The following is a 14,831-nucleotide window of genomic DNA, read 5'->3' as shown; positions in this document are numbered from 1 at the left end:
AGTGGGGGGCGCTGGAACATCTTCTCTCCTGCGACGACTGTGGGGCGGTCCAGCAGCACCTGAGGAGGAAGAGGAGGACGATGAGGCGTTGGAAAAGTAATTATTATTATTATTATTAAATATTTATATAGCGCCATTAGGTTCCATGGCGCTTTACAAGTGTAGGGGCCGACGGGGACATGAACACGAGACATCAAACGAGGCGCACTGGTACAGTAGGGTAGGGGGTCCTGTCCACACGGGCTCACAGTCTATGGGGGGTGGATGGGGATACAGGAGGAAGGGGAGAGGAGAGGGTGAGATAGTGAGGTGGATGGGTCTCAGTGTGGGCTGTAGGCCTGAAGGAAGCGGTGGGTCTTTAGGTTTTTCTTGAAGGTTCCCAGGGTAGGAGAGTGTCGGATGTGATGGGGGAGAGAGTTCCAGAGTATGGCGGAGGCACTAGAGAAGTCTTGCAGGCGGTTGTGGGAGGAGGAAATGAGAAGGGAGAAGAGGAGAAGTTCTTAAGAGGAGCGGAGATCGCGCGGGGGGACATATCTGGAGACCAGGTCGGAGATGTAGGGAGGGGACAGGTTGTGTATGGCCTTGTATGTTAGGGTTAGGGTTTTGAACCGTGATCTCAGGGCAATGGGGAGCCAGTGGAGGGCTTGGCAGAGGGGGGAGGCAGGGTTGAAACGGGGAGATAGGTGGATGAGTCGGGCAGCGGAATTGAGGATGGTGCGGAGGGGTGCGAGGGAGGAAGCGGGGAGGCCAGTGAGCAGGGGGTTGCAGTAGTCGAGACGGGAGATGATGAGGGCGTGGATAAGCGTTTTTGCCGAGTCCTGGTCAAGGAACGAGCCGATTCGGGCAATGTTCCTCAGTTGGAGTCGGCAGGCGGTGGCGAAGGCTTCGATGTGGGGCTTGAAGGAGAGCTCGGAGTCAAGGATTACCCCGAGGCACTTGGCGTGGGAGACGGGTAAGAGGGTGCAGTCGTTGATTGTGATGGATAGGTTGTGGACCTGGGGGGAGCGGTTGGGGTGGAAGATGATTATCTCGGTCTTGTCCATGTTGAGTTTGAGGAAGCGGGCGGAGAAGAAGGATGAGATGGCGGATAGGCATTGGGGAATTTTGGCTAGTAGGGCGGAAATGTCGGGGCCAGACAGGTAGAGCTGGGTGTCGTCAGCGTAGAGGTGGTATTGGAGGCCGTGGGATTCGATGAGTTTCCCCAGGCCGAGGGTGTATGCGGAGAAGAGTAGTGGTTCCAGGACTGAGCCTTGGGGAACTCCAACAGAAAGGGGATGGGGCGAGGATGAGGTGTGGGAGTGGGTGACACTGAAAGTCCGGTCCGTTAGGTAGGAGGAGATCCATGAGAGGGCTAGGTCAGTGATGCCAAGGGATTCTAGGATGTGGAGTAGGAGGGGGTGGTCGACTGTGTCGAAGGCGGCGGAGAGGTCGAGGAGAAGGAGGACTGAGTAGTGTCGCTTGCTCTTGGCGGTCAATAGGTCGTTGGTGACGTTAGTTAGGGCTGTTTCAGTGGAGTGGTGGGGTCGGAAGCCAGATTGGAGGCGGTCAAAGAGGGAGAAGGAGGAGAGGTGGGAGGACAGCTCGGCATGAACGTACTGTTCAAGTAATTTTGAGGCAAAGGGGAGGAGGGATATCGGGCAGTAGTTGGAGACTATTGCAGGGTCAAGGGAGGGTTTTTTGAGGATGGGTGTGATTGTGGCATGCTTGAAGGATGAAGGGAAAGTGCCGAATTTAAGTGATAGGTTGAAAAGATGGGTTGGGGCGGGGATGAGGACAGTGGTGAGGTTAGGGATGAGGTGGGGGGGGAGAAACTACGCTTGGGTGAGGGGGGCTGGGCGGTGTGGGTGGGGGGCTGAGCGGCTTGTAGGTCGAAGCTTTGTCTGACTTTGTCGATTTTGTCCTTGAAGAAGGTGGCGAAGTCGTCGGCTGAGATGAGGGGCGAGGGGGGGGTGCAGGGGGGACGGAGTAGGGAGTTGAAGGTACTGAAAAGTTGCTTGGGGTTGCGGGATAGGGTGATTATTAGGGAGGAGAAGTAGTCATGTTTTGCATTCGTGAGAGCGGTCTTGAAGGCGGTGAGGGACTGTTTGAACAGGGTGAGGTGTTCGGCAGAGTGGGATTTCTTCCATTTTCGCTCAGCCACTCTAGACGTCTGCCGAAGTTTTTTCGTGAGGGGCGTTAGCCAGGGTTGTCTGTGTGCACGGGTTGTGACGTGTGAGAGCGGGGCAGCTTGGTCGAGGGCTGTGGTGAGGGTGGTGTTGTAGAGGGTGGCGGCAGCGTCGGCGTCCTGGGAAGAAGCTAGGTCGGAGAGAGGGAGGAGGGACTCGGAGAGTAAGTGGAAGTCGATGAGTTTGAGGTTTCTGCGGGGGTGGGGGAGTGAGCGGGGAGGGACGATCAGAGAGGGGGGGAGAGGGAGGAGAAGGTCAGTAGGTTGTGGTCAGATAGGGGGAGAGGTGAGTTTTCGAGGTCAGCGAGGGAACAGAGGCGGGTGAAGACAAGGTCCAGTGTGTGACCGTCGGTGTGTGTGGCGGATGAGGTCCATTGGGAGAGACCGAGGGAGGAGGTTAGGGATAGGAGTCTGGAGGCGGCGGTGCAGGGGGTGTCAACGGGGATATTGAAGTCACCCATGATGATGGTGGGGATGTCAGGGGAGAGGAGGTGGGGGAGCCAGGATGTGAAGTGGTCAAAGAAGGAGGAAGGGGATCCTGGGGGACAGTAGATAACTGCCAGTTGGAGGTTGCAGGGGGAGAAGATGCGCACGGAGTGTGCCTCGAAGGAGGGGAGGGGGTAGGAGGGGGGCAGCGTAATCGGGATGAAGGAGCACGTATTGGCCAGGAGCAGGCCGACACCTCCACCGTGGGTGTTGTTGGGGCGGGGGGTGTGGGAAAATGTAAGCCCACCGTAGGAGAGGGCGGCCGGGGAGGTTGTGTCAGAGGGGGTGAGCCAGGTTTCCGTGATGCCAAGGAAGGAGAGTTTTTTGGAGATGAAGAGGTCGTGGATGTATGGAAGTTTATTGCAGACCGAGCGGGCGTTCCAGAGGGCGCCCGGAAGGGAGACTGGAGAAGCAGGGGCGGGAGGTATGGGTCTGAGGTTGTTGAGGTTACGGGGGTTGGTTATATGTCGTGGGAGTGAGGGGGTGGTGTGATGGGGTGGACCGGGATTAGGGGAGATGTCACCCGCAATTAGGAGGAGCAGGGAGAGGGTGAGAAGGTGCGGGCAGGAGAGCTTGTGTGTCGGGCGTGTTTGTTTGGAGGTGGAGGGTTGAAAGTGGAGGAAGAGTTCAGAGGAGAGGGTGAGGTGAGTAGGTAGGATGGAGGGAGAGATGAGCAGTTCATTATTGGGGGGAGTGATGAGTGGGGGTAGTAGGAAGTGGAGAAGGATGGGAGTGAGGGTGAGAAGAAGCGGGAACATAGCTGGGGTGGGTAGTGGGCGAGAGGTGACAGGGGTGGGAGGCAGCCCGGGAGATGTGTAGGTGGGGTGAGTCCTAGTGGGGGACGGGTGGCCGCATGAGAGGTGGTGCTAGGGGATAGGATGCGATCAGGGATGGGGTGCAGTTCAGGGATGAGTTGCAGTCCGGGGGAGAGGTAAAAGCAGCCGGGGTAGAGGTGAAGGTGAAGTAGCCGGGGGAGATGCAGCAGCCGTGGATGAGGTGATGGAGCCTGGATGAGAGGGTGCGGCTGGGGATAGAATGATACGGCAGGGGTGGGGTGACGCGGCAGGGATGAGATGAGGCAGCTGGAGGTGAGGTGATGCAGCGGGGATGACATGAAGCAGCCGGAGATGACGTGATGCAGTCGGGGTGGGATGATGCAGTCGGAGATGAGGTGATGTAGCCGGGGTGAGGTGATGCAGCCGAGGTGAGAGGAGGCAGCTGAGGATGAAGTGAAGCAGCCAATGGTGGGAAGATGCAGCTGAGGATGGGAAGGTGTAGCCGAGGATGGGATGATGCAGCCGAGGATGGGATGGTGATGCAGCCGAGGATGGGATGATGCAGCCGAGGGAGGGATGATGCAGCCGAGGGAGGGATGATGATGCGGCCGAGGATAGGATGATGCAGCCGAGGATGTGATGATGCAGCCGAGGATAAAATGATGCGGCCGAGGATGGGATGATGCAGCCGAGGATGGGATGGTGCAGCCGAGGATGGGATGGTGCAGCCAAGGATGGGATGGTGCAGCCGAGGATGGGATGACGCAGCCGAGGACGGGATGATGCAGCCGAGGATGGGATGATGCAGCCGAGGATGGGATAGTGTAGCCGAGGATGGGATGATGCAGGTGATGCAGCCGAGGATAGGATGGTGCAGGTGATGCAGCCGTGGATAGTATGATGCAGCCGGGAGCAGGATGAAGCAGCCAGGGGCTTAGGAGCGGCTGGCAGGGTTAGTGCAGGCAGCAGGGTGGGAGGCAGGATGGGAGGCAGCCAGCAGAGTCAGAGGCGGCCAGCAGGGTCAGAGGCGGCCAGCAGGGTCAGAGGCGGCCAGAGGGGGTTCGTTGCGGAGTCAGGTGCTGTCGGGTCCTGTGAAGCCGAGGGCCCAGTCCATTCAGGGGCACGTTGCAGCTAAGGGCCTGAACCTGCGGGTGGGCCAGGCGTAGCTGAGGGCTCAGCGCGGTCGGGGGGCTCGGTGCGGTCGGGGCCGGCGCAGGCAGGTGTAGCCAGGGGCCAGGTGTGGCTGGGCCCAATATAGCCTGGGGTACGGTGCAGTCCGGGCCGGCAAAGACAGGTGCGGCCAGATGTGGCTGGGGGCCCGGTGCGGCCTAGGGTCCTGACCGGATGGTCTTGGCTGCATTGTGGGCAGCTGTGGGGCAGGCCAGTGTGGGGGGTCCGCTGCACAGTCTATGGGCTCGGAGCTGTCGTGGGGCAGTGGGCTCCACGCTAGGCCGGGGCCGATAGGGTAGGGCACCGAAGGCGGCGCCGTCGATCCCCGCACAGCCCACGGTCCCGCACCGCTGTGGAGGGTCCCGAGGGCAGCGTTGGCCGCTCCACTTGGTCCTCAGCTGGGGTGCTGCAGTGGACCCCGTGGGAGCACCGATTGCCCTCTGCAGCCCACAGCTCTGTAGCACTGCCGGGGGCCAGGCGCAGGTACGGGAGTCCAGGAGGGAGCAGGCCAGGCCGCGCTCGGGCCTGCAGCAGTGGCGGGGTGTGGAGGACGGGGACGGCTGCACCGCACTTACCAGTGGTCCAGGTGGTGAGGAGCCGCACAGAGGACCGGAGCTGCAGCAGTGCGGATGAGCGCCGCAGCCTTTGGGGGACTGTGCCGGGAGCGCTGGAGGTACCCGGGTGCCGGCGGTGTCGGGGGCTCAGGCCTAGGTGAGGGCCGCAGGGCACGGCCGCTGGTCGCACGTGGTCTGCAGCCGGGAGCGCTGGAGGAATCCGGGTACTGAGAGCGCTGGATGTACCTGGGTGCCGGCGGTGTCGGGGCTCGGGCCTAAGGTGAGGGCCGCAGGGCACCAGGCCGGCCGGAGGGTCTGGTTGGATGGCTCAGATGGTTGGAGGGTGCCCGGGGGTGATGCAGATGAGGATGGTGAAATGTAGATCCTTGCCCTCGCTGTCAGTCTCAGTGTCGGAGGCAACAATAGCGTATGCCTCCTCCGCTGAATAGCGAGTTTGGGATGAGCCGGACATTTTTTTTTTTCTCGTGTATGTGGTGCGTGTGTGTCAGTACTTTATTTAGAGTGTGTGTGTGTCAGTGTACTTGGTGTGAACTTTTTTTTTTCTGAAAAAAAAAAAAGAGAAAAAAAGGAACTACAGTAGGTGGTGCAAACAGCGAGCACGAGTGCGGATCGGTGAACTATGTCACTAATCAACTCTCGGCAGCTGCTGGGTGTGTGTGCGGATGTGGTGCAAAGAAAAAGTCCTGAAAAGCAGCGAGCACGGACATTGATCAGTGACATACACTGCTCAGCGCTCGGTAGCTGCAGGACGCACAAAAAAAAAAAAAAAAAAAACTGTGTGTGGGGGGGTGGGGAGATGGATTTACCAAAGTCTTCTCTGTTCTTCTTTCAGCAGGATCAGCAGCAGGTTCTGGAAGAGGCTCTGGAGCAGAATCCGCAGCAGCAGGATAAGGAGCTGGAGACCCAGGACCCTGGAGACAGCAGCAGGACGCCGGAGCAGGAGATCCAGGACACTGAAGACAGCAGCAGGACGCCGGAGCAGGAGATCCAGGGCCCTGGAGACCGCAGCAGGATGCCGGAGCAGCAGCAGAGACTGGAGCAGGTAGGAGAAAGGTCTTGTAGTGTAACAGAAGATTATGTGGCACTACAAGGCCCAGCACAGCGCAGATCAGACGTGACCGCTCTGTAGAAATCCTCACCAAGTGTGAGGATCTGCAGGGCGGTCACAGGGGGGGGGGTGACAGGGTGGTGACAGGCAGGTCACCACCCGGTCAGGTACTCTGATTGGTGCGATCGATGATGACATCGATCGCACCAATCAGATGGCTGGGGCCTGAGCAGCATCACTGGGGGTCACAGGGAGGTGACAGGCAGGTCACAAGCCGGTCACTGCCCTGTCACCTGTGTTCAGGTACTCTGATTGGAGCAATCGATGTCATCATCGATGGCTCCAATCAGAGCTGGCTGGGGCTTCTATTACATCACAGGGGGTCATGGGGAGGTGACAGGCAGGTCACAAGCCGGTCACCGCCCTGTTACCGCTGTGATCGGTGCGATCGATTTGATCAGCGATCGCACCGATCCTAGCAGTTTGGGGAGAGGGCTAGGGTTACTAGGCACATCACTGTTTCCGGCAATCTGATTGCCGGAAACAGTGAGAAATGCTGTGATTGGCTGTTCAGAATTGAACAGCCAATCACAGCGATCGTGGGTGTGAAAGGGCGGCGACACCCCCCCGAGATGCCGGCACCATCTACCCTAAGGTAAGATGGCACCTGAATTTTAATGCTATCACCGCGACTTCGGTCGCGGTGCCGCATTAAAGATAGGGCGTATTAATACGTATCTGGTCCATAAGGCCCAGGGCACAGATACGTATTAATATGCCCTATGTCGTAAAGGGGTTAAAGGGGTAATCCTATCCCAATATGTAGTAGGTGTAATAATATTAGCAAATACCTCCAATGAGAAATGTAGTATAGTTCTTCTGATTCGCTAGGTCTCTTTCCTCGTGTGCAGGCCCTTAGGTTTCCATGGTTACGACCACTAGCAACTAGCTAACTATCAGTGGATGTAACCATGGATACCTAAGGTCCTGCAATGCTCAGCACATGAGGAAAAAGAATCAGAAAAACTATACTACATTTCTAATTGCAGGTATTTGCTAATATTATTATTATTATTATTATTAATAAACCTACTACATATTGGGATAGGATCTTGGAGATGGGAATACCTCTTTAAGTAGAATCTGTCACTCTGGAGGACCTGTGTAATACTTAAGTTCCCCTGCAGGGGAGCTGTAAGGATATTGAACACCTGCTGTTGAGTCTTTAGGTCCCAATTGATGGGATTGTTTTATGGGATACACATGGAGGAGATATACTTGAGATATCGGAGTCGCTAGCGCTCTGTAGATCGTAGGAGGGTCTCTTTCCATGTATGTCCAGGGACAGCGGAGCATCTGCACTTAGTACTGCGGACCAACAATTACCCATTAATAGTCTATGCTGAGGAGTTGGGCTCCTTCAACGGATCCCCAATAATTACCCATTAATAGTCTATGCTGAGGAGTTGGGCTCCCTCAACGGATCCCCAATAATTACCCATTAATAGTCTATGCTGAGGAGTTGGGCTCCCTCAACGGATCCCCAATAATTACCCATTAATAGTCTATGCTGAGGAGTTGGGCTCCCTCAACGGATCCCCAATAATTACCCATTAATAGTCTATGCTGAGGAGTTGGGCTCCCTCAACGGATCCCCAATAATTACCCATTAATAGTCTATGCTGAGGAGTTGGGCTCCCTCAACGGATCCCCAATAATTACCCATTAATAGTCTATGCTGAGGAGTTGGGCTCCTTCAACGGATCCCCAATAATTACCCATTAATAGTCTATGCTGAGGAGTTGGGCTCCCTCAACGGATCCCCAATAATTACCCATTAATAGTCTATGCTGAGGAGTTGGGCTCCCTCAACGGATCCCCAATAATTACCCATTAATAGTCTATGCTGAGGAGTTGGGCTCCCTCAACGGATCCCCAATAATTACCCATTAATAGTCTATGCTGAGGAGTTGGGCTCCCTCAACGGATCCCCAATAATTACCCATTAATAGTCTATGCTGAGGAGTTGGGCTCCCTCAACGGATCCCCAATAATTACCCATTAATAGTCTATGTTGAGGAGTTAGGTTCCCTCCATGGATCCCACCGACGTTGCCATGTCCTCCATTATGTCCTCCCACCAACCCAGATTAGTGTTAAATTGGAACCAAGAAGATGGCCGCTGTTTGAAGAAGACGAACACTAAACCGGACAAATTATGTACAGAACAAGATTTTATTATTAAAAAGAAAAAAAAACTTTATCCAAAAACAATGTAAGCCAAAATGGCGACTGAAGTCCTCCTGATGGTCATAATGTAGGATGCAATCTCCACTGATCCGAGCAGACTGATCCCGGACTGTGGACAAACACCGAAAAACAGAGAGTAGTGGGCGAGGGCGGCGAGAAGGTGACGGCTACTGGTAATATAACTCCAGGTTCATCCCATCGTGTATTTCATCTGGAAGGAATTCTGTTAAGGAATGATTAGTCTGGATGTGTACAGGTTAATGGCGCACAATACACTCAAGTACCGCGACTGTCGAGTTGTCAGAATACCAAGGAGAATTGAATTATTTATTCTCAAAAATTCACCAAAAATGTGAAATTTTTCCTCACCTTCACCCAATGAAGCCTAAACTTTCCTTCAAACAGAATACTGGTATTTATCAGTCATGTATTAAGAGATCTCTGTGTACTATGCAGCCCAGGAAAATGAGGATTCGGCTGCCTAGAACTGAATCTAGTAGAGCAGACCTGGCAATCTATGGCCTGCAGACCACGTCCCAACCTTACCAGCACGCTGCGGCCTCCCTCACCACCTCCGTCCGGCATTTCGATTTCTCTGGTATCGGCATCCTGGGGATGCAGATACCGGTGAATATAATGGTGGAGGAGGGAGACATCTACTCAGTCTTTCACCATTCAGCATCTCAGCACAGGTGCGACGACATCATGTCTGCAGAGCAGCGAGTCGGGGAATCGTGGGCGAGTTGAGAAGCGTTTGTTTTCTTTTTATTGTCAGTCATTTGTGTGGGGGGGGTAATATGTGGGCCAATCACACTGTGTTTGAGGGGCTGCGGGGGCATGTTGTGGTGTTTATACTGTGTTGGGGGGTGCTGGGAGGTCCAACATACTTTGTTGCAGAGCTATTGGGGGGGGGGGGGTTATCATTCTGCTGTGTATGGGGGGGGGCTGTGGGAGCCATCACATTGTGTCGGGGAGCTATGGGGAATGGGATCATACTCTGGGGATCATCATTCTGTGTTGTGTGTGCTGCAAGGTCCAACGTACTCTTACAGAGCTAAGGAGGGGGAACATCATTCTGTGTGGGGGGCAGTGGGAATCATCATGCTGTCTATAGGGGGCTGTGGTAGCTATCATACTCTGTTGAGGAGCCATGGGAGGAATCATACTCTGTTGGTAGCTCATAATGTGTGAAGGGACCATTGGGACAATACTGTGAGGGTCATTATTCTGTACATAAGCTGTAGATCATACTATGAGGGGGGAACCATCATTCTGTGTGTAGTGTCATTCTTTTTAGCAGGTTGTGGAGGCATTATACTTTGTGGGGAGCTGTGGGATCCATCATATTGAGTAGGTGGACTGTGGGGAGGGAATCAAACTGTACGTGGGGGATCATTAACATACTGTGTGTAGGGGGCTGTGAGGGTCATCATAAGGTGTTGGAGGAATGGGGGATCACACTGAGGGACATCCTGTAAATAGGGAGCTATACGGGATCAAACTGAATGGGTATCATCATTCTGGATAATATTTATGGGGGGCTGTGGGAGCCATCATACTATGTTGACGGTGAGTCTATGCGTGAAATCATACTTTGTGGGGGCCATCAGTCTGCACAGGGCTGTGGGAACCATCAAACTGTGTTTGGGAGCTGTGCGGACATCATACTGTTTTTGAATCAGCTGTTGATCATGGTGCAAGAGTTGAATAACAAGAACAGTATGATTTAGTGTTTTTTTTTTTATACAAAGCTTATAATAAAAAAAATCTGTAAATTATAGGGTTTTGATCTACTGAATAAGCAAATAAAAATGTTAATATTAATATTGAACAGAATTAATTTTAGCGTAGTGGTTCAGCCCTTCGCAACAGTCACAGTCTCTTACGTTGCCCTTAAGAAAAATTAATTGCCCATCTCTGTACTAGAGGCTGCTTGTAAAGGGTTAATCTAAGAAAGAGGAGATGTATGGTTTTAAAGGGGTTTATCTGAGTTTTTCGCGAAGAAAGAAAAGTTTTATATTTAAGAGGTGATAGATCATCTTTAAGCAAAATTCAATGTTCCTTCTAATGCCCCATGCATCTACATTATTGTGTCTTCCACATAACCGAGCAGGAGGCCTGTGTACACCGGGAATCTCTACACACTGTAGGACACAACCTTCACTCCAGACTTTTATCCTGTGACGCTCCCTGATATTATTGCTTTTCCAGCGTGGGATCCACAATACATTGAGAATTGTACGTGTCTTCATACTCAGAAAGGATACAGTCAGCAAGTGAAACGTGGTCCTTAAATATCGTATACCTAAAAACGGAGAATACCCAGAAAACAGACTGTATTTACCATTATTGTAGAACCATTTTGGTGTATAAAAGTTCTTTTTTTTTTATTTGGTGGGGGGGGGGGGGGATATTGAGAAAAAACAAACAAAAATTCAGTATTTTTATATGACATTGACTATATGGTATACATTTCCTGATAACTTAATTCCGCAGGTCAATACGATTACAGCGATACTAAAAGTAACTGGTTAAGATGCAACGGTGACTGCTGACCACGGCATCAACAACAGGTAGTACGGTTCTCTCAATCCTGTAATACACGGCTGACACCCGCTGCCGTTCCGGAGTCATTACAGTACCGGACACGTATGGCTGCTGGATGCTGCGTCATATACACGGTGCTCAGCATAAATAAGTACACCCCTTTTGAAAAGTAAGATTTTAATCTCTGCCTTACTGAACACAAGAACAATTTCCAAAATTCTGGAAAAGTAAAGTTTAAAGCCCCACTCCTGCACTCCCCCCCCCCCCCCCCACCACTCGACTGGTGCTACTAATCTAAGGTCCCTGCACATAGTACTAGATTTCCATTTTCAAGTTATTTCAGCCACCGGTGTGCGTAGTTCTTACTTTACCAGAAATGTTGTCCGTGTGTAAGTTGTCTCCGTACATCACCCCCTGTTCACACACTTTGTCTGGGGGTGCCGCCTGCCACTTACACGCAGCAGCAGATACTGATCGGCGCTCGTCCCCGGCACTCACCACTTCTTCAGGACAATCTTCTCCCACCGTGTTCCTGTCTGGGCGGCTATCAGCTTCTTCAGGTCTTTGATGGTGTCTTCCGAGCTACACAACACAAGGTTAAGGAAACACTCTAATAAAACGATCGCCTGCAGAAAAATACAGAGGATATCTGACAACCATGAGAGAAAAGACGAGGGACGCACGGCCTTCTCTGTACGGCCGGGACGGTCTGTGACGGCTTCTACAAGGACTGGTGGGCCAGACCTCCAGATTCAGGCAGAAAGCCTATGGAGTTCTTGGCATGTCTTGTTTCCGGCGGACATTGTAAGGATACTTGCATTTTACTCGCACTTTCTTTCCCAATCGGTCGTTACATACAACCTCGATCATGATGAGCCCTGGAGATAAAAAAGTCATCAGATTCAGTCAAATTATGGCACCGTAGTCAAAGACCTCCTTAACCCCTTATAAGGGTTGTCCAGTACTTTTATATTTAAGGCCTATTCTTCAGATAAATCATCAATATCAGATTGGTAGCGCCAGCCGGGTGTGATCAGTAATGAAGCTGCACAGCGCCATCATCAGTATAGTGGCCACTGCCGGGTACTGCACACCCACCCCTACCTGAATAAATAGGGGAAAATCTGCGGTACCCGGCTGATCACATCTGATGCTGCCAGCACTAGAGCCAGCTGATGGCCAGGGGTGCCGGGTGTCGCACCATCACTGATCGGATACTGATTACCCATCTGAAGGATAGGCCTGCAATATAAAAGTGCTGGAAGACGCCTTTAAAGGGGTATTCCCATCTCCAAGATCGAATCCCAATGTGTAGTAGGTGTAATAATAATAATAATAATAATAATAATAGCAAATATCTTCAATTAGAAATGTAGTATAGTTCTTCTGATTCCCTATGTCGCTTACCCCATGTGCAGGGCCTTAGGTATCCATGGTTATGACCACTCATATAGTGAAAGTTAGTTGCTAGTGGTTGTAACCATGGATACCTAAGCTACTGCAATGCCCTTCACATGGGGTAAGCGACATAGCAAATCAGAAGAACTATACTACATTTCTAATTTAAGGTATTTGCTAATATTATTATTATTATTATACTTACTACATATTGAGATGGGAATACCCCTGATTTTTTTCATTTTCTCCTTGCCTTCTTCCAAGACCCATAACTGTTTTTTTGTATCAACATTGCAGCATGAAGGATTTCTGTTTTTTTTTTTTTGCTGGAATAGTTCTACCTTTGAATGACATCGTTCAATTAATTATGTAATGTACTGAAATAACAGAAGAAAATAGTGAGCGGTGACATAAGCGCAATCCTGCCATTGTTTACGCCCCTCACTGTGGGGTGATATGGACCCGGCGGTACGATTCTCCAGATCCATTACAGCGATACCAACCTTGTATAGTTGTTATTATTTTAGTGGCTTGGATCAAAATGTAGAACTTTGTGAAAAAAACAAACGTATTTATTACTTTGTGTCGCCATTTTCTAAGACCCGGTTTGGAATTTTCCTGGACTTGGCTTTCTGCGGGGTGAGCGGACATATTGTCGGAGCCATGCCGGGGTACATACAATGTTTTGATCGCTTTTGTGACATTTTTTGGTGGAGGTGCAGCAACCAAAAATCAGTAATTCTGCCACTTCCATTTCATCTCTTTCCTCTTCTAGGCGTTTACCGGGTAATTAATGATATTATCATGGGCGATTTCTTTGAGAACTGAGAGAATATGGTTAGAAATATTTATCTGTCATTTCTCTTCCTGTCTTGAGTCCCCCCGGGCTCGTCCCAGAATCTAGGAGGAGTGACAATCCTGCCTTATGTTTAGTTTGTGGCTTCACAATAGCACAGAGATGGCTGTGAGGTCAGGGGGGGTCTTCAGGAGACCCCCAGCTGCTATGGCCCCCAGTGATCGCACCATGGGGCATCCATATAGGCGCATCGTTTATGTCACTGTCCGAGATTGGCATGTAGGTGGTTCTTCAGCAGCCATCAGAGCGAGTGATAGGTGTCGGCTGTATAAGACGGTGGACACCTGCTGTGTACGGAGCAGGATCCGCACCCATACACCCGCCATTACAGTACCTCATATGTTGGGAAGGGGTTAAAAAAAAAAAGCCATTGTTGGGATCCTCGGGGTTAAACTCCGCAGAATTGTTTTGGAGACAAGATTCTTACAGGAAGGAACAATGTCATTCCATTAATCCGGCCTCCTATAATCCAGCACTGCAGTAGCATATAAGAGCGGGGTCTGTATTCAGCGGTACAGAGCCAGCTACAGTGAGCGCCCCCCAGAGGTGGGATCGGTAACCAGCGGCTACTATAACCCTTCTAACCCTTCACAGTCGCTTTTTTTTTAATCCTGGGGCCCTACAGAATCACTGTGGCCCCTACACAAACGTTTCCAGTCCTTACAGTTGAGATTTCAGGGCCAGTCCAATAATCCAGACCCTTTCCTTATCATTTACCCTGGATACCGGATTAAAGGAAGTTTTAGTCCGCAGCATCATATCAGTGTCACACAGACCCAGCACTCCGGACATAGAAGGCATGCTGGGCCTTGTAGTCCGGATGTAGCCTGCTAGGAGGCAAATAAAGAGAAGCGTTCCTGCTTAATCACCCATAAACCATAGTAATAAGCCTCCTCTTACCGAGAGGAATCACCGGACCACTCACTGGGAGGAAAGGGACAGACTGAATCCGAGACGGGAAAGCGCCTCTGCTGACGTCATACCCATGTGACCACGCGATTTGATGATGTCACCGGAAGAGGCGGGGCCTAATTCTCCATCGCCAACCTGACACCAGGAAGCCGCGCTGCTGATTACACCGAGGAGCGGAGGGGTTTGGGGGGCGCAGATAAGCGGATGTTCCTGTACGGGGGCTGCACAGGGAGCAGGGGGATTTTGTAGGTGTGCGGAAGGAGGGGGTCCTGTTACCTGCATGGGGCTGCGTGCTGGGGGGGTGTTGTTACTTGCGTGTGGCTGCGTGTTGGGGGTCTGCATGGGGAAGGAGGGGGTGCTGGATGGCTCACATAGACACCACCTCCCTGACCCTGCTATATCTCAGGATTACAAGATGGAATGCCCCCTAGTGGCAGGGCCTATACTCACACTCTTGTGTCCTCTAATGTATTCAACCAGAAAATAATTTTATGGTAAATACAGAAATCACATTTTTCAACAGTTTTTACAACTAAAGCTCTGGGGACTCCGGTACAAAAAGTTTTTTTCTTCATTGGCCCTAATGTCCTAGGTGACTTAATTCTATGTATTGATCTGTAAAGTTCCATTGTTCTACATTTGCATGTATA

General features: G+C 51.7%; 1 protein-coding gene and 1 pseudogene across 1 annotated transcript; both read right to left on the bottom strand.

Moving 5' to 3' along the window:
- Nucleotides 1-320: 320 nt before the first annotated feature.
- Nucleotides 321-7,665, bottom strand: LOC141167378 (uncharacterized; annotated as a pseudogene).
- A 769-nt stretch (nucleotides 7,666-8,434) lies between these two features.
- Nucleotides 8,435-14,323, bottom strand: UBL5 (ubiquitin like 5). The gene is made up of 5 exons (XM_073650935.1): nucleotides 14,170-14,323; nucleotides 11,830-11,893; nucleotides 11,514-11,597; nucleotides 10,736-10,773; nucleotides 8,435-8,679 (listed from the first exon to the last, which is right to left on the bottom strand). The coding sequence occupies exons 2-5, from the start codon at nucleotides 11,883-11,885 to the stop codon at nucleotides 8,636-8,638; spliced, it is 222 nt and encodes a 73-aa protein (XP_073507036.1). The 5' UTR covers nucleotides 11,886-11,893; nucleotides 14,170-14,323; the 3' UTR covers nucleotides 8,435-8,635.
- Nucleotides 14,324-14,831: the final 508 nt, after the last annotated feature.

The sequence above is a fragment of the Phyllobates terribilis genome, unplaced genomic scaffold, assembly GCF_046119375.1.
Source record: "Phyllobates terribilis strain yellow unplaced genomic scaffold, ASM4611937v1 Scaffold_11__3_contigs__length_659146591, whole genome shotgun sequence".
Lineage (NCBI taxonomy): Eukaryota > Metazoa > Chordata > Amphibia > Anura > Dendrobatidae > Phyllobates > Phyllobates terribilis.
Note: the sequence above shows the minus strand (reverse complement) of the source record. Positions and strands in the feature narration are given on the sequence as shown.